The sequence below is a fragment of the Podarcis erhardii genome (genome assembly GCF_964252035.2).
Source record: "Podarcis erhardii genome assembly, chromosome: 7".
In the NCBI taxonomy this organism is placed as follows: Eukaryota; Metazoa; Chordata; class Lepidosauria; order Squamata; family Lacertidae; genus Podarcis; species Podarcis erhardii.
In genome coordinates, this window is record NC_138511.1 from 78,199,242 (window position 1) to 78,224,213 (window position 24,972).

The 24,972-nt window shown below is 42.6% G+C and overlaps 2 protein-coding genes across 2 annotated transcripts; both read right to left on the reverse strand.

Annotated features, from left to right (window-relative positions):
• Nucleotides 1-2,692: 2,692 nt before the first annotated feature.
• On the reverse strand, nucleotides 2,693-9,118 carry LOC309347759 (phospholipase A2 inhibitor gamma subunit B-like). Its single transcript, XM_081872530.1, has 6 exons — nucleotides 8,970-9,118; nucleotides 7,275-7,375; nucleotides 6,546-6,662; nucleotides 6,192-6,344; nucleotides 4,224-4,364; nucleotides 2,693-3,487 (listed from the first exon to the last, which is right to left on the reverse strand). Exons 2-6 carry the CDS (start codon nucleotides 7,321-7,323, stop codon nucleotides 3,339-3,341), a joined length of 609 nt encoding a protein of 202 aa, XP_081728656.1. The 5' UTR covers nucleotides 7,324-7,375; nucleotides 8,970-9,118; the 3' UTR covers nucleotides 2,693-3,338.
• Nucleotides 9,119-15,989: 6,871 nt separating this feature from the next.
• On the reverse strand, nucleotides 15,990-23,593 carry LOC309346113 (phospholipase A2 inhibitor and Ly6/PLAUR domain-containing protein-like). The gene is made up of 5 exons (XM_081869813.1): nucleotides 23,338-23,593; nucleotides 22,507-22,623; nucleotides 19,459-19,608; nucleotides 18,238-18,381; nucleotides 15,990-16,498 (listed from the first exon to the last, which is right to left on the reverse strand). The coding sequence occupies exons 2-5, from the start codon at nucleotides 22,526-22,528 to the stop codon at nucleotides 16,272-16,274; spliced, it is 543 nt and encodes a 180-aa protein (XP_081725939.1). The 5' UTR covers nucleotides 22,529-22,623; nucleotides 23,338-23,593; the 3' UTR covers nucleotides 15,990-16,271.
• Between the last annotated feature and the right edge of the window lie 1,379 nt (nucleotides 23,594-24,972).

Genomic DNA, 24,972 nt, shown 5'->3' on the forward strand with positions numbered 1-24,972 from the left:
TGTCACACATGCCCACCACTGCCAGTTAGCCCAACCTTGGTTAGCCCACCTTGGAGACCCTTTGATATACGATGGAAGCCTATATCTCAGAGGTGGTTAACGACCATCTCTCTGAATGATGCTTATCATTGGCCGGATCATACCTGATCAAAGACACTCTGCACACGGTTAAGGACACTTGGCACACACATACATTTTGTTACTCTTGAGAAAGTACATCCTGCGTATGCTCAGATGCACATTTTGTAATAAAATAGTGGCTCTCCCCATTCCATCAGAATTTTGTTGCAGAGAATTAGCACTGAAAATACTTCCCTCTTAAGTTGGGTCATTTCCTTCCATAAATTATTATTAAGTCTCATGGCTACCTTTGATTTGTTGGATCAATCCATCAACCTCTGATGGATGATTTAGAAGGATTGGGTCCGGCATCACTTTTGCTGTGTGTGTGCCAGTACCCATACTCAGCAGAGTTACATCTCTTTTTTTTTTTTTTATAAATATTTATTAAAGTTTTTAAATATAAATGCACAGATAATAAACAGTCTTACTTCTATCACAGACATAATTTCATCACTTCTTTGGGCTCCCTCACGTCTCCCGCTCCCATTTACATCGTTAAAAGTTTTTTCCAAACAAATTATCAACTTGTTTACAATCTCATGTCCACTCATTCAAATATAATCTAGCACTTCTTCCAAAAAATTTTATATTTTCTTTAGTCTCACTTATCATCAAATTTCAAATCTAATTTAGTGGTGGCCAGTTTTTTATAATCTAGCATCCTTCTTAGCATTCAACCAAATTACAATGTTTTTGTAGATACTTCTTGAATTTCTCCCAGTCTTCCTCCATCTTCTCTTCTCCCAGGTCACGGATTCTGCCAGTCATCTCGGCCAGTTGCATATAGTCCATCAGTTGCATCTGCCACTCTTCCAGTGTGGGTAGATCTTGAGTTTTCCAGTTTTTTGCAATGAGTATCCTTGCTGCCGTTGTTGCATACATAAAGAATGTTCGGTCCTTCTTTAACACCTTCTGGCCGACAATACCCAGAAGGAAGGCCTCTGGTTTCTTAGTAAAGGTATACTTAAATACCTTTTTCAGCTCATTATATATCATTTCCCAGAAGACCTTCACCTTAGGGCATGTCCACCAGAGGTGAAAGAATGTTCCTTCGTTTTCTTTACATTTCCAACATTTATTATCAGACGAATGGTATATTTTGGCAAGTTTAACTGGGGTCATGTACCATCTATATATCATTTTCATTACATTTTCCTTCAGAGCATTACATGCGGTGAAGTTCAGCCCAGTGGTCCACAACCTTTCCCAGTCCTCAAACATAATGTTATGCCCAATGTCCTGTGCCCATTTTATCATAGCCGATTTAACCATTTCGTCTTGTGTATTCCATTTTAACAGCAAGTTATACATTCTAGATAATACCTTAGTCTTTGGTTCTAACAATTCAGTTTCTAACTTCGATTTCTCCACCTGGAACCCTAACTTTTTATCATTTTTAAAAACTTCTTTAATCTGAGCATAATGTAACCAGTCTCGCACCTTATCCTTCATTTTCTCTAAACTCTGCAATTTCCAATTGTCTCCATCTTTTTCTAATATTTCCCAATATTTTGGCCATTTAGCCTCCATATTGGGTCTTTTTAGGGCCTTAGCCTCCAGAGGTGAGAGCCACCTTGGAGTTTTATTTTCCAGTAAGTCTTTGTATTTTGTCCAGACATTAAACACTGCTTTCCTGACAATATGGTTCTTAAAGGCCTTATTGATCTTAACTTTATCATACCATAAGTATGCATGCCAACCAAAAGCATTGTTAAAACCTTCCAAGTCCAACACGTCAGTGTCTTCGAGAAGTAGCCAGTCTTTTAGCCAGCAAAAAGCTGCGGCTTCATAGTACAACTTTAAGTCTGGCAGGGCAAAGCCCCCTCTTTCTTTCGCATCTGTTAATATCTTAAACTTAATTCTGGGCTTTTTGCCCTGCCAGACAAAACTGGATATATCTTTCTGCCACTTCCGGAAGCACTCCGTTTTGTCCACAATCTGTAATGTTTGAAACAAAAACAACATTTTTGGCAATACATTCATCTTGATAGCAGCAATTCGGCCTAACAAAGAAAGCTTCAATTTTGTCCAACTATCCAAGTCTCTCTTAATTTCAGACCAACATTTTTCATAATTATCCTTAAATAGACTCAGGTTTTTTGCTGTTATGTTTACCCCTAGGTATTTTACTTTTTTAACCATAGTTAGTTCTGTTTCTCTCTGAAACCTTTCCGACTCTATATCTGTCAAATTTTTTCCCAACACTTTAGTTTTCTGTTTATTTAATTTAAATCCTGCCACCCGACCAAAATCCTGTATCAGTTGTAATACTCTTTTCGTACTAGATTCTGGCTCCTGCAGAGTCAAAACTAGGTCATCTGCAAAAGCTTTCAATTTATATTGTTTCGCTCCGACCTGAATCCCTTCCACCAACCGGTCCCCTCTGATCAAATTCAAGAGCACCTCCAGAACCGAAATAAATAACAAAGGGGAAATCGGGCAGCCTTGTCGTGTTCCTCAGCAGAGTTACATCTCAACACAGCTCCTTCCTTGGAAGTGTCTTCAGGGTTGAAGGTACACATAGTAGACAATAAACACTTAAAGATTCAGTCATGTGTAGAGGTTTACTTGACAGGCATAAAAGCATATTGGCAGCTAAGGTATACAGACATTCACTACTGTCAAGGCAGGCTTAGAGTCCAACAAGAGTTCAAGACACTCTCTCTGCTTCTCTCATCACAAGGTGTAAGCAAAAGGCTCACAACAAGTTATACCAAGTTACACATAACCGTTGTTATCAGTGCTTCCGGTCACAGTGCACATGTCCAAAGAAAAAGCTCCCACAGAAAATGTCCTGGCATAGACAAAACAATCTCAGCATTCTGCTACTTCTTGAAACTTCTGTATTCTTCTCTGTTTCTAGAACAAATGAATCTCGCACACAGAGAATATCCAATGTGATTCCCTGTTGATCTGGTCTTTTACCCACTTAATTTTTAAACTCGAGGAAGAGTTTAAACTGCCATACACAAAATATCTCCCTCTTTATTATATTGGCAAATTCATTCTAAAGGAGCATATGCTGCCTCAAGTACACAGGTATTGCACTGCAAGGATTTATTTATAATCAAGTTCTTCGGTTATTTATTTTTGATTTGATTTTGGGAGAAGCTAATAAACTAATCAATAAGAAAGTCAGCATGTGAAGAAGGGCAAGCCATTTAGATAAGAAAGATGGTGCGGCAATGACATTCTGTGATGTAAGAGTCAGCTGGTTACCAAGCTTTGGTGGAAACAGCTGCACTGCACTCAGCCGTAGCCAGATCCGTACTGATTCCTGCAAACGTTCTTGGGCCCAATTTGAGCATGGTACAGGAAGCCTCATTAGCGCATCCCTTTAAGGAAACATCCATGGTCTGAACCACTGCAAGAAATGGCCAACATGTTGGTCAGTATCAAGCCTGCAATGAACAGCTCTCTCTGCCAACTATAGTTGCCACCACCCTTTTAAAATGAAATTTTGGAGAAAATGTGGATTAGCAATGGACGGGTCACAGTCAATTTCTGGTTCATGTTATCATCTCATGTATTCATAAGCTTTTTTTCCTGTTTCTGTGTCATTCTGCAGATCTTTGTCAATGCATTAAAATTCAAAAAAATCTGTATGAATTTTACAGATACTTTACAGGTACTTTTTTAAAAAAAAAAAAGCTGAGGATTCTATGCAAAATTTGGAGAAGCATGAAAACTGGAGAATAGCTGCTTTAACCCACATGTTAGTCTAAAAAAGGTAAAGGTAAAGGACCATTGACAGTTAAGTCTAGTCTCAAGCGACTCGGGTTGCGGCGCTCATCTTGCTTTGCTGGCCGAGGGAGCCAACATTTGTCCACAGACAGTTTTTCTGGGTCATGTGGCCAGCATGACTAAGCCACTTGTGGCGAACCAGAGCAGTGCACAGAAATGCCGTTTACCTTCCCGCTGGAGCGGTACCTATTTATCTACTTGCACTTTGACATGCTTTCAAACTGCTGGGTTAGCAGCCTACCTAAACCAGGTGGTTATGGAGTTGCCATGGGGATCACTCTGGTTACCCCACTATTCAGCACATTTGAAGATCAGGATGATGGAAAGACAATTTTGAAAACACTGAATCTCTCTACCTGTGACGTTCCCAGAAATGTTGATGCACTTGGTCTCTTCTCCATTGCAGGCAACAGGCTTTTCATTGCACTTGGTGGAAAACATCCCAACACAGCCAGGACACTGGAGACCATTGGGTTTGGTGTCTGGTGGTGGCAGCACTATGGAGAGAAATGGAAGGTCAGCCATCAGGTGTCTTTTACCAATGCCTGGCCTCAACTCTGAAACAATAGGGGGCTGAGGAAGAAGCAAGTTTTTTCACTATCCTCAGCTCTTTTGATGAAGAGCTCTTTGATGAAGAAGGAATTAAATACTAAATATTAATGTTCTGAATTTGTATGCTGAAAGATTCAGGACATATAAAATGAAGCATTAAAAAGGTAAAGGAGGTAAAGGACCCCTGGATGATTAAGTCCAGTCAAAGGTGACTATGGGGTTGCGGTGCTCATCTCTCTTTCAGGCCTAGGGGAGCTGGCATTTGTCCACAGATAGCTTTCTGGGTCATGTGGCCAGCATGACTAAACTGCTTGTGGCACAACAGAACACTATGATGGAAACCAAAGTGCATGGAAACACTGTTTACCTTCCCACCACAGTGATACCTATTTATCTACTGGCGTGTTCTCGAACTGCTAGGTTGGCAGAGCGGGGAATCAAACCGCTGACCTTCTGAGAGGCAAGCCCAAGAGGCTCAGTGCTTTAGACCACAGTGCCACCCGCTGCCACAGGTGACAGTCATGGCCATCAACCTGGATGGTTTTAAAAGAGGATTGGACAAATTCATAGACCACAAAGTTCTCGTGGCCACTAGCTATGATGACTATGTTCTATCTCCATCCTCAGAGCTTCTGAATACCATTTGCTGGAAACCACAGGAGGGGAGAGTGCTCTCGTGTTCAGGTCCTTGGGGGTTCTCACAAGCACCTAGCTGGTGATAGTAAGGATGCTGGACTAGATGGGCCATTGTCTTGATCCAGCGGACTCTTTTTATGTTCTTAAGATTTAATGGACTAAAGCTCCCTCCCCACTGAGAAGTGATAACAAACAAGCACAGAGTTACAGCCAGGGTGGAGAACCTGGGGTCCTTCTGGTGTTGCTCGACTACAACTCCTAACATCTCTGACCACTGACCATGCCCACTGAGGCTGATGAGAGTTGAAGTCCAACTTCAACTGCAGAGGCACAGTTTCTCCATCCCTGGGGTTAGGGGGCAGAGCATTCAGATCGGAGGGTATTGGCAAATTAGAAATCTGTCTCAGTGTGATGCCCCAGTCTATTAAATTTAACTCCACTGGGCAATTTTATTTTAATTCCACTAGGAAGTTGAGTTCCTGTTTTGCCAGTCAGTTCTCAGTTCAGTGAAACGAGGCTTACCGTGGCTGCTGAGTTCTTAAAGATGGCTCCAAGGGTGTAAGGCTTATAAGCAGAAGTGGCTGCAATGGGAGGGTGTTGATGTGAAGCCATCAACCCCATACTGTTGTTGCTGATGCTTACTAGTACTGTGCAGGGCTGGTGGGTCAGGGCTGTGGTGAGGTTGGGTATGTGCAGGTATACTAGGAGAACAAGCCCATGCTCCCCCATCAGGGCACCTGCACCATCCCAACCTTGTTGCCACCATCTTGGTAAGTGGCAGCAATGCTGGTGTCAGTAGGGTTCTACATTGGCTGCTCCTACATAATAGGCTGAGCCCATTATTTTTCCTGGGAATCTAGGGTCCCATCTGCACTATACATTTAAAGCAGTATCATAACACTTGAAACAGTCATGGCTTCCCCTAAAGAGTCCTGGGAACTGTAGTTTCTAAGTGTGCTGAGAGTTGCTAGGCAACTTCTGTACCCCCTCACAGAGCTACAGTTCTCAGATTTCCCTAAGAAGAGGAACAGACTGTTAAACCGCTCTGGGAATTGTAGCTATGTTGGAGAACTAGGGGTCACAATTAGAGGGCAGCCATGCAAGTTTCTAGATCTTATAGACAAGACAGTACATACCAGGAAGTGAGACTGTTCCACTTTTATTCCCCTTGTAGCAGACGATATTTGATCTCACTTGCATTCCACTCCCAAGATTTATCTCTTCAGCACCAATTTTGCAGAAGCTGGATGAGCCACAGTCCTTAGCGACAGATGTGATTGTCACGGGAGCTGCACAGGTGATTGAGAAGGGAAAGGTTGAGTCAAGAAGAGGGCAGCCCCCTCCTGATAATGTTGAAGAAATTTCTACACAGACATAGTTTTCGTGAGGGGTTTGCTTCATCCACATCCACCCAATGAATAGTCAACATATGAAATTTTCAGCATAGCACCTATGTGAAAACTCAGCCCAAGACTCTCAAGAATACCTACATTGTGAGTACTCCATCAGACTGATAATGCAGGTATCTTGACCAGCACCACAAGTCTTCATTTCACCAGTACAGTTGCTGCCTCCGCCATAGCACACCTCACACTGAAGACAAGTACCTGGAAAAACAAACACTTAGCTGTTTTTACCATTCATAGAATTGTGCCCACCACAATTTAGATGATTATTTTTGCCATTATTATGCAATCCACACTTTACAGAGTGTCACAGATAAATGACAAAGGAGGAAGAATCTGGCAAAAGCAAGGGGTATAAGAGAGGAACACAAGCAAAGCCATGTGTTTTTTGGCTTTGCTTTAGCCAAATATTTCATGACATAGGTGGATCTGGAATAGGGCACCTCCAGATGATTTGGACTACAACTCCCTTCATTCTTGATCAGTTACTAAGCTGACTAGGGTTTATGAAAGCTGGGGGTCCAGGAATATCTGGAGAGCACTTCATTTCTGCTGTTGGTTGAGAACTTGTAGGTTTGCTATCCATCTCTCTGGTCCCATTCCATGCTCCATCCCACCTGGGAATAACATTCAAAATATTCAGAATGGTGGCTAGTTTCTTGCACAGATTTCTCAGAATGGGTTGAGATGTTAGTTTTATGCCATCAGCAAATCTATTGACTCTGGGAAAAGAAGCATTGGCTCAGGAGCTACCAACTCTTGCAGAACCCAGAACCCAAAACAGTTCCATAAACTGGTAAGACATCTCCTCACCTGTAGCTAGGAAAGCACTGAGGAGGAAGCAGCCAAGGAGAGACCACATGGTGTTTTTTCTGTTACAAAGAGGTGCAAAACACTCAGTTCACCAGAGTTGCCTAGAAGGGAGATCAGAAATAAACAGACCACGCAACCAATTATTTATATATAAACTCTATGTACTATCTTTAAAAAAAAAAAGTTTACTTGAAGCATAAGGAATTGAAGCTAAAAACTACAGCAGGGGAGAATTACATTGTGCCGTAGAAGGAGAAGTGGTAGCATACAATTATAAATCAAGACACTGACATTTCCTGAGCTGGCATGGATGGTGAATGCTGTCCAAAGCTTAAGAAATAAAATCCCACCAGGTTTTTTGTGCCATCTTTTCATCGTGTGCAAAGTGCTGCACAGCAGTAACACCTCAGTAGTGACACCCAGATTCATTAAAAAACTAACACCCCCCCCAACTTATTAAATCCATGGGAGCATGGGGCAATGGTTGCCCACTCCTGGTGGTTGGAGCTGCATTTGATGTGATGTGGCAGAGCAGCCACAATTCAGGAGAAGCTCCAAAGCCCGTGGAGCTGCTGCCATCAACCCAGACATCCCCCTGCACCCTCAGCACTGCCTTGCCTCCTCCCCATGAATTCATTTGTTTCTTAAACTGTTTATAGACTGCACTTTCATAGAGCAAGACGGTATGCAGCATAAAAATGTAATGCTTCAATGAAAAAAAGAAAGAAAAAACACCAAACACATCCATAAAATGTGCTTGCAAAGAATCTCACAATCAGAAGGAGTGTCTAAACAGTATGGTTTTCAGCAGACATTTGAAAGTAGACAGAGATGCTGGCAGGGAACTCTACAGTGAAGGGACTTTACACACACAGAGCCTAGTACTTGCCGATCAGAAGGTCGGTGGTTCAAATCCCTGCGACGGGGTGAGCTCCCATTGCTCAGTCCCTGCTTCTGCCAACCTAGTAGTTTGAAAGCACATCAAAGTGCAAGAAGATAAATAGGTACCGATCCAGTGGGAAGGTAAACGGCGTTTCCGTGTGCTGCTCTGGTTCGCCAGAAGTGGCTTAGTCATGCTGGCCACATGACCCGGAAGCTGTACGCTGGCTCCCTCGGCCAATAAAGCGAGATGAGCACTGCAACCCCAGAGTCGGCTACGACTGGACCTAATGGTCAGGGTCCCTTTACCTTTACCTTAAAGGCCAGCTGGCATGTGGGACCACCCATAGTGGGCCAATATTAGACCTTAAAGATCAAGGTTCGAACTTAAGGAATCACATAGTCCTTAAGGTACTTTGGGACCAAAGTGGGCCAAAGTTTTCTAGGGCTTTGTGATTTAACACAGTAATCTTGAACCTGGCCTGGTAGCAAACTGGTAACCCATGCAACCTAACCTACCTCCGAAGGGTTGTTGTGAGAATAAAATTTGGGGGGGCGGGGGTGAACTACGAGTTCCTTGGAGAAAAGGAAGGATATGAAAGAAAGAGAGAGACAAAGCTCAGTGGTAGACCGCATGAAAAACCCAAAGAAAGCCACAAGATCAGTCCTCAACATTTCCAGGGAGGTCTGGGAAGACCTCTGCTTGAAAGCCTGGAGAGCTGAAACCAATCAGTGTAGGCAACACTGAGAGAGATGGGCCAATGGTCTGGCTCAGTATAAGGCAGGTCCCGTTGTTCTTTGGAAGGATGAGCTTACCTGGGGCTCCAAGCAGTTGCAGCAGAGGCGATCCTTGCCAAAGGTCAACTGCGTAGGCTGAGTGAATGTGCACCATTCCTCGGGCTATTTATAGTAGAGAGGCAATGTCATTTTTTCCTCCTCAGTTTCTCCTCCCAGCTATCCATCACCCAGCTGGGACACTCTCTTCCATCTCAATGAAGAAGGAAATAAGAAATAAATTTCTGGGTGGGAACCTGCTGTTCTTTTCAGGGAGAGCATGAGGCGATGCGTCAAAACTCCTTGGCGTGCTCTTGTTTTGCTTCACCTGGACAGCTGTGACTTGACTGCAAGGCTTACCTTTGTACAAAACCCACCAGAAAAATTGTCTGTGTGGTTTGGGCTGCCCTGAAATACCACCTGTGAAGCAGCATCCCAACTCATCTTCCATTCTAGGCCAATTCTGGGTGACACATATGGACTTTGTGGGGGTCTTTAGAGCAGCTGTCACCAGCCTGCTGGCCTCCAGATGTTTTGGACTACAACCCCCATCACCTCCCTGCTAGCATGACTTTTTCTGTCACAGCACTGAGGCTGTAGAATGCCTTAATGACATCAGAAGAGCCCTGACGGATCAGACCAAAGGCCCATGCAGTCCAACATTCTGTATCCCACCGTGGCCAATCAGATGCTTGGGGGACACGGACAAGCAAAGCATGAGCACAGTAGCCCTCTCCTGCTGTTGTTCCCCAACAAAGGGCATTCAGAGAGGCACACTCTCACTGATTCTGAAAATATATAGCCAGGACTAGCCACCACGCATTGCCTTGTCCTCCATGTTTTTGTATAATCGCTTTCTAAATCCATCCAACTTGGCAGCCACCTCATTTTGTGGAATCCCATAGTTTTAATGCTGCATTGTGAGAAAAAACAACTACATCTTTTTCTCTGTTTTGAATATTGCAGCATTCAGCTTCACTGGACTATCCCCTGTCCTAGTACTATTGGGGGGGGGGAGAGAGAGAGAGAGAGAGAGAGAGAGACTCTTATCTTTCTCTGCATAATGCACAATGCATTGTATCAAGAATCAGTGTCCATACCCTCCAACATTACTCTGATGAAAACCAAGACATGCTGCACCAAAATATGTGGGTCTTTTGGCTTGCGTGAGTGCACCACACCAAAATGCATGCGTCTTTTGGTGCAGCGCTCAGCACACGGGAGCCAGCTGATTCATGGCACCAAAATATGCGCTCGTCCTCCCCCCCCCCCCCCGAGCTTAGTGGTGCTGGAAGGAGGAATTGGGACATCAAATCAGGATCAAATTTTGGGAAGTCCCAGGAAAATTGAGACACTTAAGGGGTATGCTATCACACACCCATCTTATTTACCTTTTTCGCCTCTCTCACTCAATGAAAAAGTCATCAAATGTCCATCCTAGCGGAGTTGCTCCAGCCTTTGAATAATTTTGGTTGGCCTTTTCTGCATTTTCCCCAGCTCTAGCATACGTTTTCTGAGACGTGGCCACAATATTCCAAATGTAGCAATGGCATAGATTTGAATGAAAGCATTGCACTGTTGGCAGTTTCGGTCCTTTTCCTGACGATCCGTAGAGTGGCATTCTTGCTTTTCACAGCTGCCAATTACTGGATCGAAGTCTTCATCAACCTGTCCACCATGACCCAAAAGATCTCTTTCCTGGTCAATTGCCACCAGCTCAAACCTGCTCACCATACATTTGAAGCACATCCAATGAACATTTAAAACACATGACTCCCCCCAAGGAATCCTGGGAACTGTAGTTGCCCATTACAAAGCTACAGCTCCCAGTATTCTTTGGGAAGTTATGTGCTTTAAATGTGTGTTGGATGCACAAAAGCAGGGGCTCCAACGTGAATAAAATATTGGGGGGGGGCAGGTGAGCCCCATTGCCATTCAAATGGTGGTGTGCACACCATTTATTTATTATTTTTTAAAATAATATTTATTAAATTTTATTTGACAATAAATATATATAAAAACATCAATTTCAGATATCATCATTTCATAAACATCATTGGACTTCCTCACGCCTCTTGTTCCTACTCTCTAGACTCATAAGTTTTACCAGCAAATTATTAACTTAATTTAGTTTATCTAATTAAAATTTCCCAATATTCAAATCTCAAATTTAATCTTTTAGATTTCTTTTGTCAAAGGTTAATTATAGGATACCATTTATCCACAATTTATCTTATTTTTCAATTACATTGACTTTTATACATAAAGGTTATTAGTTTGGTAGAGCCTTGATGTTACAGATCTTACATTTTTCTTAACATTCATACAGTTTACAATGCTTTTGCAGATAGTCTTTAAACTTCTTCCAGTTCTCCTCCTCCAATTCTTCTTCCTGGTCTCGGATTCTGCCAGTCATCTCATCTAGTTCCATATAGTCCATCAGTTGCATCTGCCATTCTTCCAGTGTGGGCAAGTCTTGAGTTTTCCAGCCTTTAGCAATAAGTATCCTTGCTGCTGTTGTAGCATACATAAAAAAGGTTCGGTCCTTCTTTTGCACACTCTGGCCGACAATGCCGAGGAGGAAGGCCTCTGGTTTCTTAAGAAAGGTATACTTAAATACCTTTTTCAGCTCGTTATATATCATTTCCCAGAAAGCCTTCACTCTAGGGCACGTCCACCAGAGGTGAAAGAATGTTCCTTCAGCCTCTTTACACTTCCAACATTTATTATCAGGCAAATGATATATCTTTGCAAGCTTGACTGGGGTCATGTACCACCTGTATATCATTTTCATAATGTTTTCTTTCAAGGTATTACATGCCGTAAATTTCATACCGGTGGTCCATAACTTTTCCCAGTCAGCAAACATGATGTTGTACCCTATGTCCTGTGCCCATTTTATCATAGCTGATTTGACCGTTTCATCCTGTGTATTCCATTTTAGCAGCAAGTTATACATTCTTGAAAGTATCTTAGAGCTGGGTTCTAACAGTTCTGTTTCTAACTTTGATTTTTCCACCTGAAATCCTATCTTTTTGTCCAACTTAAAGACTTCTTTAATCTGAGCATAATGTAACCAATCTCGCACTTTATCTTTTATTTTCTCCATACTCTGCAACCTCCAGTTATCTCCATCTTTTTCTATTATTTCCCAATATTTCGGCCATTTGGCCTCCATATTGAGTCTTTTCGGGGCCTTAGCCTCCATTGGTGATAGCCACCTTGGGGTCTTATTTTCCAATAAGTCTTTATATTTTGACCAGACATTGAACACTGCTTTTCTGACAACATGGTTCTTGAAAGCCTTATGTATTTTAACCTTGTCATACCACAGATACGCGTGCCAACCAAACGCATTATTAAATCCTTCCAAATCTAAAACATCAGTGTTTTCAAGAAGTAGCCAATCTTTCAACCAGCAAAAGGCTGCTGATTCATAATACAACTTTAAGTCTGGCAGGGCAAAGCCCCCTCTTTCTTTAGCATCAGTTAGTATCTTAAACTTGATTCTGGGCTTTTTGCCCTGCCAGACAAATTTAGAAATATCTCATTGCCACCTCCCAAAACACTCCATTTTGTCCACTATTTGCAAAGTTTGAAATAAAAACAACATCTTTGGCAATACATTCATTTTAACAGCAGCAATACGTCCTGACAAGGAAAGTTTCAATCTTGACCAAATTTCTAGATCCCTTTTAATTTCAGACCAACATTTTTCATAATTATCTTTAAATAAATTTCTGTTCTTCGCTGTTATATTTACCCCTAGATATTTTACTTTTTTAACCACATTTAATTCTGTCTCTTTTTGAAACCTTCCTGACTCTAAAGAAGTCAAAATTTTCCCCAAAACCTTAGTTTTTTGTTTATTAAGTTTAAATCCTGCCACTCGACCAAATTCCTGAATCAGTTTCAGTACCCTTTTAGTGCTAGGCTCTGGCTCATGTAGGGTCAAAACTAGGTCATCTGCAAATGCTTTCAGTTTGTATTGTTTCGCTCCGACCTGAATACCTTCTACCAACCGGTCTCCTCTAATCATATTCAAGAGCACTTCCAGGACCAATATAAATAACAAAGGGGATATAGGGCAAACTTGTCTTGTTCCTTTCTCAATTCTGAACTCTTCTGTCACCACATTATTAACTATCAATTTTGCTTTTTGCTCTGAATAAATTGCCTCTATCCCATTGTAAAACCCCCGCCCCACTCCCATTCCTTCCAAATTTTTCTTCATAAATTTCCAAGAAATGTTGTCAAAGGCTTTCTCCGCATCTATGAAAATTAACACAGCTTTTGTATTTATATTTGTTTGCAAAAGTTCCAAAATATCAATAATGTTCCTTGTGTTAGCAAACAAATGACTACCTGGGAGGAAGCCTGCTTGGTCCTTATGAATTACTTCATTAAGAACTTTTTTAAATCTTCTTGCTAGAATGTCTGCAAATATTTTGTAATCCACATTTAAAAGGGAGATGGGGCGGTAGTTTGTAAGTTGCGTCTTTTCAGATTCCAATTTGGGTATCAATGTGATGAAAGCTTCTTTCCACGACTCCGGTGCCTTCTTCCCTTCCATAATTTCATTGCAAACCTCGATTAATGGATGCATCAAATAGTCTTTCAATGTCTTATAATGTTTGGAGGTAAGCCCATCTGGCCCTGGAGACTTGCCGAATTGCATGTTCTGAATGGCCTCCTCAATTTCTAATTGTGTTATTTTATAATTCAGGATTGTTCTGTTGTTAAGAGACAACTTTGGTAAACCATACTTCTGTAAAAACTGATCTATCTCTGATTCATTTTGCGGCCCTTGTGTGTAAAGTTGTTTGAAGATGGTGGTGTGCACACCATTTGAATGGCAATGCCGATCAACTTTGCCCCCCCCCCTCGTCCCCTCAAATATTTTATGGTGGGTGAAGGGACCTTGGCCCCTAGGAGTTGGCTCATATGCGCATAGGGATGTGCCCATAGTCTGCAAAAATAGGATCACCCTGAGAAGGGCCCATGACAATGGCTTTAATCGTCCTTTCTGCCCTTCAGTCACATTGTGCCATTAATCTGCCTAAAATGGCTAAAAATATTTACATTGGTATCATAGACCCAAAATTAAATTGTACAGCAACAGAGCACTGCAAAGTCAAATACTGAGTTGTGCAACCCGAAACTTGCATAATGCATATTTGCATATGACAAAAATCATCAACCAGGGGAATTTACCAGCAATGAATCATTAAGCAGACGTTTACCTATTTATTTGTTGTTAAGGCTCTGTTCTTTAATTTATGGTTGACATCCATTACAGTGCCGTGCAATGCAATGCAGTGACCCCCAGCTGTATACAGTATCCCAAGTATGATTTATATAAAGGCATTACGGTATTGGCAGTTCATATTGACAATATTCACATTTGAAGTTTTTTTTAAAAAACTCTCAAGTGGATACTGTTATAAGAATTTTAAGGTCTCAAGTGTAGAATAAATATTCATAAATGCACACATCTAAATATGTGAACCATGTGTCTGAAATAGTATGGGAGAGCTATCCTGAAGCCATTTTGACTCTCCAAATGACCTCAAATATTCCTCTGCAGTAAGGGAGGCAAATGGGGAAAGCTTTCCCAAATCCTGTCTTAAGGGCATATTTGTGCAGGAATAGAGTGAGCCTGTGACCTGGATTCAGGAGCTAAAGTATTAAGCATCACAAAAGAATGGCCAGGCTGCCCTGGTAATGCCGTGAGTGACCATTATCAGGTATTCTGGCAAACAGGGTTTCTGCAGTAGACCGCCTCCTTCTGTGATGTATGTATGATGTTTTAGGGGTGGTCTTGGGCTACGGGTGGGCAATTTCAAAAGTCTATATAAGGGCTTGCGCACCATTGTTCAGGGTTCTCCTCCCTCCTGCATGTGATGAGTGGGGACCCTGTTGCAACAGTTCCATGAACAGAGATCAAGCTTACTAGCCGCTTTGCTTTTCAATATACTCTGGTTGGCCTCTGTTATTTTCATCTACTGATAGGTAACCCACTTAAGGACTCTGCATGGGCTCCGGAATACCCCACAAGGCAAAGGGAGCAGTTTTTCTTATAACAATACCATTCAGGCCCAGCAATGTGTTGGTATGCTCAGTAACTTCATCTCCTACTACGGTTATTTCCTGAGAAAGTTATCTGCAAACTGCGGGCACAGCAATTGCCCTGCAGTTCCCAGAGTTCCTTGGGAGGTGGGATTGACAGACAAAGCCCTCTGAAAACTGTAGCTCCACACTACCCCCAGCACTCTTAACAAAGCAAAATTCCCAGGATTCTTTGGAGGCAGTCAAGGCTGTTTAAAGTGATATCTGAATCAGGCAAGGGAAGGCTTGTGTTGTACCGAAGGTGAACTGTTCTGGAAGCTGTGCTTAAGCCCTCTTGGCAAGGTAACCCTTCAATTAATTGGAAGTTGCTATCACTATGATCTCATAGATGTTCCTATATGCCTGATTTGATACACTAATGGGCTTAGTTTTGATGGTATCCTTGTCTGTAGGAATCAGGATGTTAGGCTCAGAGCCCAGAGGAGGAACTTAGTAATGTTTTGGGTATCTTGGTGTGCACTTTGGGCTGGGTGTGGACTGAAACAGACACAGGGACAAATAAGAAAAGGATGTCTTCACCCTGGTGAGACTCCCCTTTGCTACACACAGCCCAACAAGATGACAACATAAACCCACTGACAGCATGCAAACTGATATGGCTAACTTGACCCAACAACCCCACCCTCTCACAAACAAAACCCACTGCAATCAACTGAAGGTCACCCAGCCAGGCCCTGCCCACCCCCAACCTCTCTCACTGCTGATGAAAATTATTAAATGGATAGAAAAAGAACCTACCCAACATGACACGGACACAAAAACATCGCACTTACATTATGTAAAAGAATAAAAACTGACTACCTCTCTCTCTCCCCACCTATCTTGTTCCCCAACCTTATACCACACACAACATCCAAGTCTCACATCAAATATAAATGAGCTGTAAAAAAGACTTTATGATCTGAAACTAGGAAAATCTTTAATAAAAAGAGAACAGAAGAGAAGAGAAGATTGCAAAGCACAGTTGGTGAGGGATGTGACCTGGGGGGGAGTCCCGAGGCTGAAATAGAGAGAGAGGAGACATTTGGTCCTCACAAGTGTGACTCCCCAACCCTAGTGTAGGCTGAAGGTTCTGTCTTCTCTGAAAAGCCTACAGTCCTCATAGGTTCCAAGAGCCCCAAGCAAGGGTCACAACAGCCCAGCCTCTGCCCCAGGGGGCAAAATCTGTGGAGCCCAGAAGTGGCCGAGAAGAGCTCTGAGAAGGCAATGGGCTTTCTAGCCCCATCTTGGAAGGTGCATCACAGACAAGAGCCCAGCAAGGGTTGCAAAAAATAGTCCAAATGATTCTGGAACGATCCTGTGGCCTCCAGAGCTGTTAGCTGGTTTGCAATTGCTTAGGGCGACAACACTGATCCCAGAGAAAGAGCCGGAATGCTCGTTCAGTTGCTGACAGGTTGCGGAGTTCGTACAGCCCTTCATGATCGTTGTAACAACTAAGGCTCCTAAAAGAGAGAATTGCAGAAGATCACCAGTCAACAATCAATACCAGGGAAATATATGATGAACTGTGATAACCACATACCCATCTTCTACGGTATTGACTGAGAGAAGATGGGAGGAGGTAGGGATCTAGATCCATCTTTTCCTGATCTTGTGTGTGACAGAGAGGGATGAGGCTATCACACTCTGTTTCCACAGTGCTTTATTGCGGGCTGTGCACTGATCATACATGCAAATTTGTTGCCCAGTCTGCATGATGTCATCAAAGTGCCATCCAAAATCTTTTGCCCTCCACATTAATTCATGGATTAGAATTCAAGGATTGTTGTGGCCTTGTAAAACAAGCGTACAAATTTGGAGAAGAGGTGAGGCAGGAAATTTCTGAAATAATAGGTGCACTGGTAGTTTTAGCTTTAGACATCAAATTGTGTTGTTTATCAATTTTTGATATATTCAAATACAGACTGAATATATAAACCACTTATAATTTTTCTATTAGTAGCTGCTTGTTTGGCCATATCATGGGGCTGAAAGGAGCCCTTCAGTTTTAGTTTTAGTTTTAATGGTTTTTAAAAGTAATGTTTATCATTCTTTCTGAAAAATTGACTCATGAATGAAGAATATCTTTGGGTGTAGCTAAATTTATGGTTTTTGCTTCCATTTCATGACCATTTGTTATGTATATGACAGGATGGCAATTCCTGATTAAATATGGGTTTGTTTGGTATTCATAACAAAACAAAATTATTTAACATTTTTTGGTAACAGGTTGTTTTTGATGTAGCATCTTATGGTGTAGTCTCTTGAGAATGTACTTTATTTTATGTGGTAGCAGCTCTGAAACCAGCTTTCATTTATTTATTTATTAAAAAGAAGTATCTAGCCCTCATAGAAAGAAAGTTATGGAGCAAAAGTGCAGGTGCTCCTCTAAATAATTTCTGTGAAATTAGAATGGTGTGTCTATCTTATATAGACTCAGGTTCTGCTATCACCTCACACTATGTGAAAATTCACTTATTGGAATGTAAATAATTATGACTGACCCTTGCTATACACTTTGCAGATTCAGATATCCAAACATCAAGAGTTTGCCCACTTCTTTACATCCTTGCTTGTTTGTGCTTTGTTGGTCAGAAGCAGCCATTTTGGGCAGCAGATATACAGGGAGGGAGGAAGACTGAACCAGTGAGAGAGCAGGAGAGATCGGACAAATCAGTTTTTCCTTTGTCTCTCTCTTGCTGGTTGGCTGCAGCCATTTCAGGAAAAAACCATGGAGAGAGGGGCATGGGGAGATATTGGACAAATCCCCAATTAGAAATGTTCCCAAGACCTGCAAGACCTGCATGTAGTCCCTGGTACTGAGGAATGCTTGCTGTTTTTATGAGACAGCAACAACGTGTGTGTGTGTGTGTGTGTGTGTGTGTGTGTGTGTGTGTGATCACCATAACAAAGACCAGCAGGACATAGCTGACTTCCCATGGTAAATATAAGGTCGTTGGGGATGGTTGTCTCTCTAATTTTGTCTCATGCCATGCCTACTCCATGGCAGCCATTTTGTGACTGGCACTCCAGCACTCTCTCAAAATGTATGCACTCGTCCAAAAGGGCTGGTGACCTCTGAGGTATGGGGTACCTTTCAGAATGTAGCGGTACTGACTGAAGCAGTGAAATAATAAAGACCAGTCTGAGTTGTTGTGTGGAGTGTAGATTTGCTTCTGCATATGCTTATGTATTCAGCTACCTGCAGTTGTAGTCCCAGACAAGGCAAGGCAATAGTTCTCATCCCCAGAACATTTGACCTCTTCCTCCTCCTCACACTCAAGACTGTGCAGAGCATAGCAGGCTGGGCAAACTTTGCCATTCGGCTTTAGCTTTGCAGGCATCACTGCATACATTTGGGATGAAAGAAAAACACAGTTTGAGCCCCTGTTTGAGCAGCCAGTTTCTAAGTTCCTCATGTGGGGTGGAGGCGTTCACCAATTATGAGTTCAATTCAGAATATTTGAGGGGGAAAGAGGCCATCTCCAAGACTTTCTTCAAGTATTAAATTAATGGGGCCTACTGGCACATGTTGCAGTCTTGTAAAACAAGCGTACAAATTTTGGAAAGAGGTGAGGACTTTAATAAAAGGTGTACCAGTTGTTTTTGCTTTAGACCTCAAATTGTGTCATTTATCAATTCAAATATAGCAGGGGTGGTCAGCCTGGTACTCACAAGGGCTAAAGTGTTTGCCAGCATCTCCTATGGTGCCCCAAAAGGACTCTGTAAACATCTCCTCAGAAACCCACAGGCAGGAGAGACGGTTTGGAATTTCTGCTTGGTTCCTGCTTGCACTGGCTCAGCCTTCCCTACATTGAACATGCTTCCTTAAACATCTCCACATGTCATTGGATCCAAGGATCAGATAGCCTCCCTCCCTTCCATCCTTTTCCCTGTCAATGGAGCGGTGGGGGCATGTCTGCCCCATTTTGTGGTATGCTCCCTTTGTGGCTGCCATTTTGTGTCATACCATGCCTCTTCCAAGGAGGCCATTTTGTGCCAGTCCACATCCCTATGGCAGCCATTTATGGCTGTCACGCATGTCCCTTTCCCCAAGTCCTGAGTATGCTCACTGCCCCCCAAAAAGATTGACAATTCTTACAATAGATATAGAGGGAGCTCGTTCTTCTCTAATAAAAAATACAATTCCCAGGGGGCAAAGAAGAAAGATTTTTTAAAACTAATTGTATAGAATTGGGAGGGCTCCTTGTGCGTTAGGGATTCCCCTGCTGTTTTTGAATGGACTGCAAATAAATAAATGAAGCACACCAATGTGAGCTCATTAAACTGGAGTGTGGTGTGAGTCAAGGAGCAGAGGAATAGGACAGATTTAGGGTTCGGTTGTTTGCTGTTTTTAAAGAAAACTAATTAAAGGTAGTAAGATAAAGAGAGGAAAGGAAAGAGGAGAACAGCAGCAACATACAGGTAGGGGTCATCGTCCTGCACTCGTCCCCCACACAGCAGAAAACTTGGGTCACTATTCTTCCTGTCTGGCCCATATTGAGGACGGTGACACCATTGTTGCAGGCACTGGATGGCACACAACTCTTCACAATGGCTTTCAACTTTGTTCCTGTAAGCATCAAAAGGGAAACAGAATGTCTGAAAAAGGACCACGATGGTATTGACCCTACTTCTCAGCATCCTTGGTAAGTGTCATGTCACTTCATGTGAATTGGATCATTGGTCCATAGAGCCCAGTTCTCGCTATTGTGGCCTTCTGCAACCTGGGGTTTCTGAACTGCAGCTACCATCCTCCCTGGTCATTGGCCATGCTGCCTGGGACTGATGGAGGTTGGTCCAGGAAATCTGAAGGGCACCAGGTTGGGAAAGGCTCTCTGCCCCAGCTGATGGAAGACGATATCAAGGATCTCAGAATGAAGTCATTCCCCTATGTCCCATGTGATATCATGGAGCATTCCTTATAAGGCACTGTGGTGGCCCACCAGGTCATTAGGAGGAAAGCAATTACTTTAAAAAAATTATTTGGTTTTCAAATTAAAGTTTTTCAATCACATATCCAACATACAACAAAAAAACCAAGATTCCAAAGAATCTCCTGGACTTCCCTCCTTCCCTTTGTGGGTCCTATTGTTAATCATTTCCTCCTGCATCTCTTATAATAATCCAAATCTTTTGCATCTCCATTATGTCCAACATTCACCATTAAACTACAAGTGTTATTCCAATCCTACTAATGGTTTTAACTGTTTACAATGGTTTTTAAGATAAATTATAAATTTTCCCCATTCCTTATTAAAATTTAGTCTTCCTGATTCTTCCGGACATTTTTGCCATTTCAGCATAATCCATCCTCTTAGGTTAAGAGGAATGTCATTATTGTTCCTTGCAGGGAAGGTCAAATTACATTTTTAATAAGGTGGGAGGGAGACAATGCCATAATTCCACCTGGGATGGCAGATGTTAGTGGCATGGAACTGAGGCTCCAGATAATTTAAATCTACCACTTCTCTTATTTTCATCCAGCCTCTTCAGCTACAGCTGAGAAGTACTGTGGAGGAGATCTGTTGCCCACTAACTTCAGTGGATTTTAATTCAGTGTTACTCCTACTGAGATTAGACTTACTGAAATGAATGGACATGACTAATTTAGGTCCATTAATTTTAGCAGGACACACAATCTAATGGGTCCACTTCAAATGAACATCACTGGATAAAGCCCACTTTACACTTTTGGAGCAACCTTACTTGATACAATATTGTTTCATAGCTCTTTTTTATTAAAGTCAGAAACCAAAATTAACTACAAAACTAGATTTGTACCTCTGCTTATACCACGGTGAATGTCTCAGTCCCCATGCCGCCTAGGCTACAATTACTGATAATGTCTCTCAAGTTGCGGAAACGGCTTTTCTTCCTGTGTTTCATGCTTAGCAGAAGCTTTTGTATTTTGAAGTGCAGGGAGCTATAAGGAAATCCTGTGCTAATGGGGGCATCTAGGACACATAACCCCACTCATAATTAAACCAAAGCAATTGCCCCAATTGGCTTAGACTCCTACTCTGTGGAGTTAGTGTGAAGAATGAAGCCAGTCCAGCCTATGCAAGACAAAACTGGGAAGATTCTGGATTCATTCCCCTTTGGGGGGCAATTAGTGCCATGGAATCATATAACTGTAGAGTTGGAAGGGACTTCCAAGGGCCATCTAGTCCAACCCCTTGCATTGCAGGAATCTCAGCTAAAGAGTCCCTGACAGATGACCATCCAACCTCTGCTTAAAAACTTCCAGTGGATCAGAGACCAGCACCTTCTGGTCCACTGTCAAACAGCTATTACCATGAGAAAGTTGTTCCCAATGCTTAGTCAGAGTCTCCTTCCTAGCCATTATTAATTATTATTATTATTATTATTATTATTATTATTATTATTATTATTATACTGCCCTATACCCAGAGGTCTCAGGGCGGTTCACAGAAAAGATTTTAAAAAGCAACAACCCACAATGTACCTTGGTTCTCGAACATAATCCGTTCCAGAAGTCCGTTTGACTACTGAAACGTTCGGTTTCCAATTGGCTGCAGAAGGTTCCTACACTCAAGTAGAAGCTGCGTTGGACATTTGGCTTCCGAAAGACGTTTGGCTTTCGACGTTTGGCGTTCGAAAAGAGGAACATTTATTTCTGGGTTTTTGGCATTTGGGAGCCGATTTGTTCGTCAACTAAGCCATTTGAGAACCAAGGTTCCACTGTATATATAATCAAAATAAATACAACCCAATAACACCCTCCCCACCCCCAAAAAGAGCCACATTTTAAAAAGGCATAGGATCAACCAAAGGCCTGGTTAAAAAGGAACGCTTTTGCCTGGAGCCTAAAGGTGTGTAATGAAGGCGCCAGGCAAACTTCCCTGGGGAGAGCATTCCACAGATGGGGAGCCACTGCAGAAAAGGCCCATTCTTGCACTGACACCTGTGATGGTTTGTGTATGCTCTTTGCAATAAGCACCCTCTGCTCACTCAGAAAGATAGTTACAGTTCTTTATTTTACATATGTACTAGCAGCACAGTACAATCATGCATGCAAATCATCCAGTTCAGATTCGGGGAGTGGTCTTCTCCTGCTTCTCCTCCAACAGAAAAGGCAGGGGATGTCTCTGATCATTGCGCTTTAACCCTCTCCTTTACTGTGCCAAAGGCATAGGCATAGGCTCTCTGTCTGTTCCTGAACTCCTTGTGCAGTGCTGGGGCTCTGCTTCAGCATCGGAGAGCCTTCCCACCTCCTGGCTCTCTTCATCTCCCCCTTCCGTCACTTCCTCTCTGTCTCCTTCTGACTATACCTGCTCTGACTCTTCTCTTCCCCCCAACTCAAAGGCGTTCCTTGGCAGTCCCATGACAACATCCTCCAGACCTCTCAAGGAGGAGGCACACGAAGGAGGACCTCAGAAGATGATCTCAGGGACTGAGTAGGTTTGTATGGAAAGAGGCAGTCCTTGAGCTTTTGCCATGGACTTACCCACTGTAGTCTCTGACAGCATAACGGCACATCTGTCAAAACCAGGGGGGCATCTGTTCGTAGGCCCACTGCAAGAGTGCCCAAGGCCCTCACAAATCTCACACTCCAGAGAGGCCCCTAAAAACAGGGTAAAGAAGAAGCAGAAGAAGAGTTTGGATTTTATATCCCGCCTTTCACTCCCCTTCAGGAGTCTCAAAGCGGCTAACAATCTCCTTTCCCTTCCTCCCCCACAACAAATACTCTGTGAGGTGAGTGGGGCTGAGAGACTTCAAAGAAGTGTGACTGGCCCAAGGTCACCCAGCAGCTGCATGTGGAGAGCGGAGACGTGAAGCCGGTTCCCCAAATTTACATGACTAGTGCTCTTAACCACTACACCACACTGGCTCTCAAGAAAAAGTATCACCTGGATGTGTTAGAAATGGCATGCGGATTGCTATACAGTGTACAGCTCAACTATTTGTGTGTGCAGAGAGAGATTGTGCACTCGATGAATATAATGTACGAGCAACTCTTCATGTGACACAGTGCCAATACTATCCCTATGGCTATACACTGGCACAGATACTAATCATTCAGATCTCAAATATCTCAGACTGCAAAAAAACGGCAGGCATGTAAGCACATTTCAAGTGTGCACTTTCCCCAAATAATTCTCAGAACTGTAGTTTCCCCATCACAGAACTACATTTCCCAGCACCCTCTAAATGTATGACATGTACACAGCCGATTTCTATTTCTATGGACCTTTCTTAAGAGATGTAGCAATTAATTTATTCTTGGAAGGCTTGTAAACCCATTAGCCTCAATGGTTTTTTAGCATTATATACTCACCTGTAGTGATGAAAACAGAAAGGAGGAAGATAGGCAGTGGGGTCTCTATGATTCTCGAGGTCTCCTGGCCTGGGACCAGCAATTTCTAGAGGAGTAGCCACGGGGGTCTCCTATAACAAAAATGAGGCTTATGACACCTAAAAAAAAAAGTTTATTAGGGCAGAAGCTTTTGTGGGCTACAGACCATGTCTTTCAAAGCACAAAGTGCTCTTCTGAATCTAGCGAAGCCACTGGCTCTGTGTGACTCAGCTGAGGGTGTCCTACGAAGTTGAGCAAATAGTTCTCAGAAAGGGCAAGGGCACTAAAAAAAAAAATATCCTATTCTCTGTCCTGCTGCCAAAGTTGAAAGTCAACTGAGAAATCTATACCAATGTTTCTCTATTTTCGTGCAATGCAATCCACATTTTGAGCATTGCCAAACACCCGAGGGTCACATCCAAGTGAATGTGAGAAATATGCAACAACAACCAGGGGTGCCAATTTGAATAAAATTGGGGGGGCAGGTAAGCCCCACCCCACGTAATTGATCACATGACACACACACACACACATATGCCATTTTAATGGCAATATCCATTAACTTGGGGTGTGTGGGCCCCTCAAATATTTTATTGGGAGGCGAAGACCCCCCAGCCCCTAGGAGTTGGCTCCTATGACTGCTACCACTGCAGCCAGCTTTTGGACAAACCCAGTTTTGTGAGTTTTTGCCATACTTCAGTCCAGACTTTTTAAGAACCATTCCCTGCCCTCCCTGCTCTTCATGAGAACATTTGAGACTCAACACCTTGCTGCTGGATGTGAATAGCTCCCATGAGCTCCCAGATGTCCTTGCTTTTCAACCATGTCACAGTGATGGAGGGCCACGTCACGACAGCCAACGTTGATTAAAATTATTATTATTAAAGAGAGAGAGAGAAGTGATCAACAATACGTTTTTATTTACACTTTGTCCCTCTGTTCCGCAGCTGTTGATTTCCACATTATATGTGAGCTTTCATGGGCCGCGAAAGCCCAGAAAACTAGTGAAATGTAGTTTGCTAGGTTGATTCCAGAAAAAAATGAATTCGTTTAATTCAGAAAATTGTCAGAGTATTTTTTTATTAAAAATGGAGGTGCCATATCAGCATAGCATTCCTTTCTGATGTTTTCATGGAGGGACAGAAGCATGCATGTGTGGAAAGAGTGAAAGAAGCAATGTCGTCCAATGATGTTCGTTGTTGCACCATAGGGTGCCCATTGGTGGGAATTAAATTCAGGACGAAATGCCACAGTTCCATAAAGCAACAAGTTCTCCAGTACTGAGAAGAGCATAATTGAATGAGACAGGAACACTAGCCCTATAAACAGGAAAACTAATGCAATATTCTTCACATGTGAATGCACTGAATGCTATCTTGCAGAAGAACTGGAGGTTTGGGGGGGGGCAGGGCGGGGGAGGCCAAGTTATCCGAAAACCAGAAATGTAGTTCCATCCACCCTGGTCCTCATAGAATAGATTCTTCCATGTCCTTTGCACTTTGCCCAGGTTTGTATACAGGGAAAAGAAATATTAACTGATGAGCAGGAGTGTAGGCCAAATATGCAGGGCTAGGGAAACATTTCCACATTTAAACCTCACTGCTTAAATTGCACAAT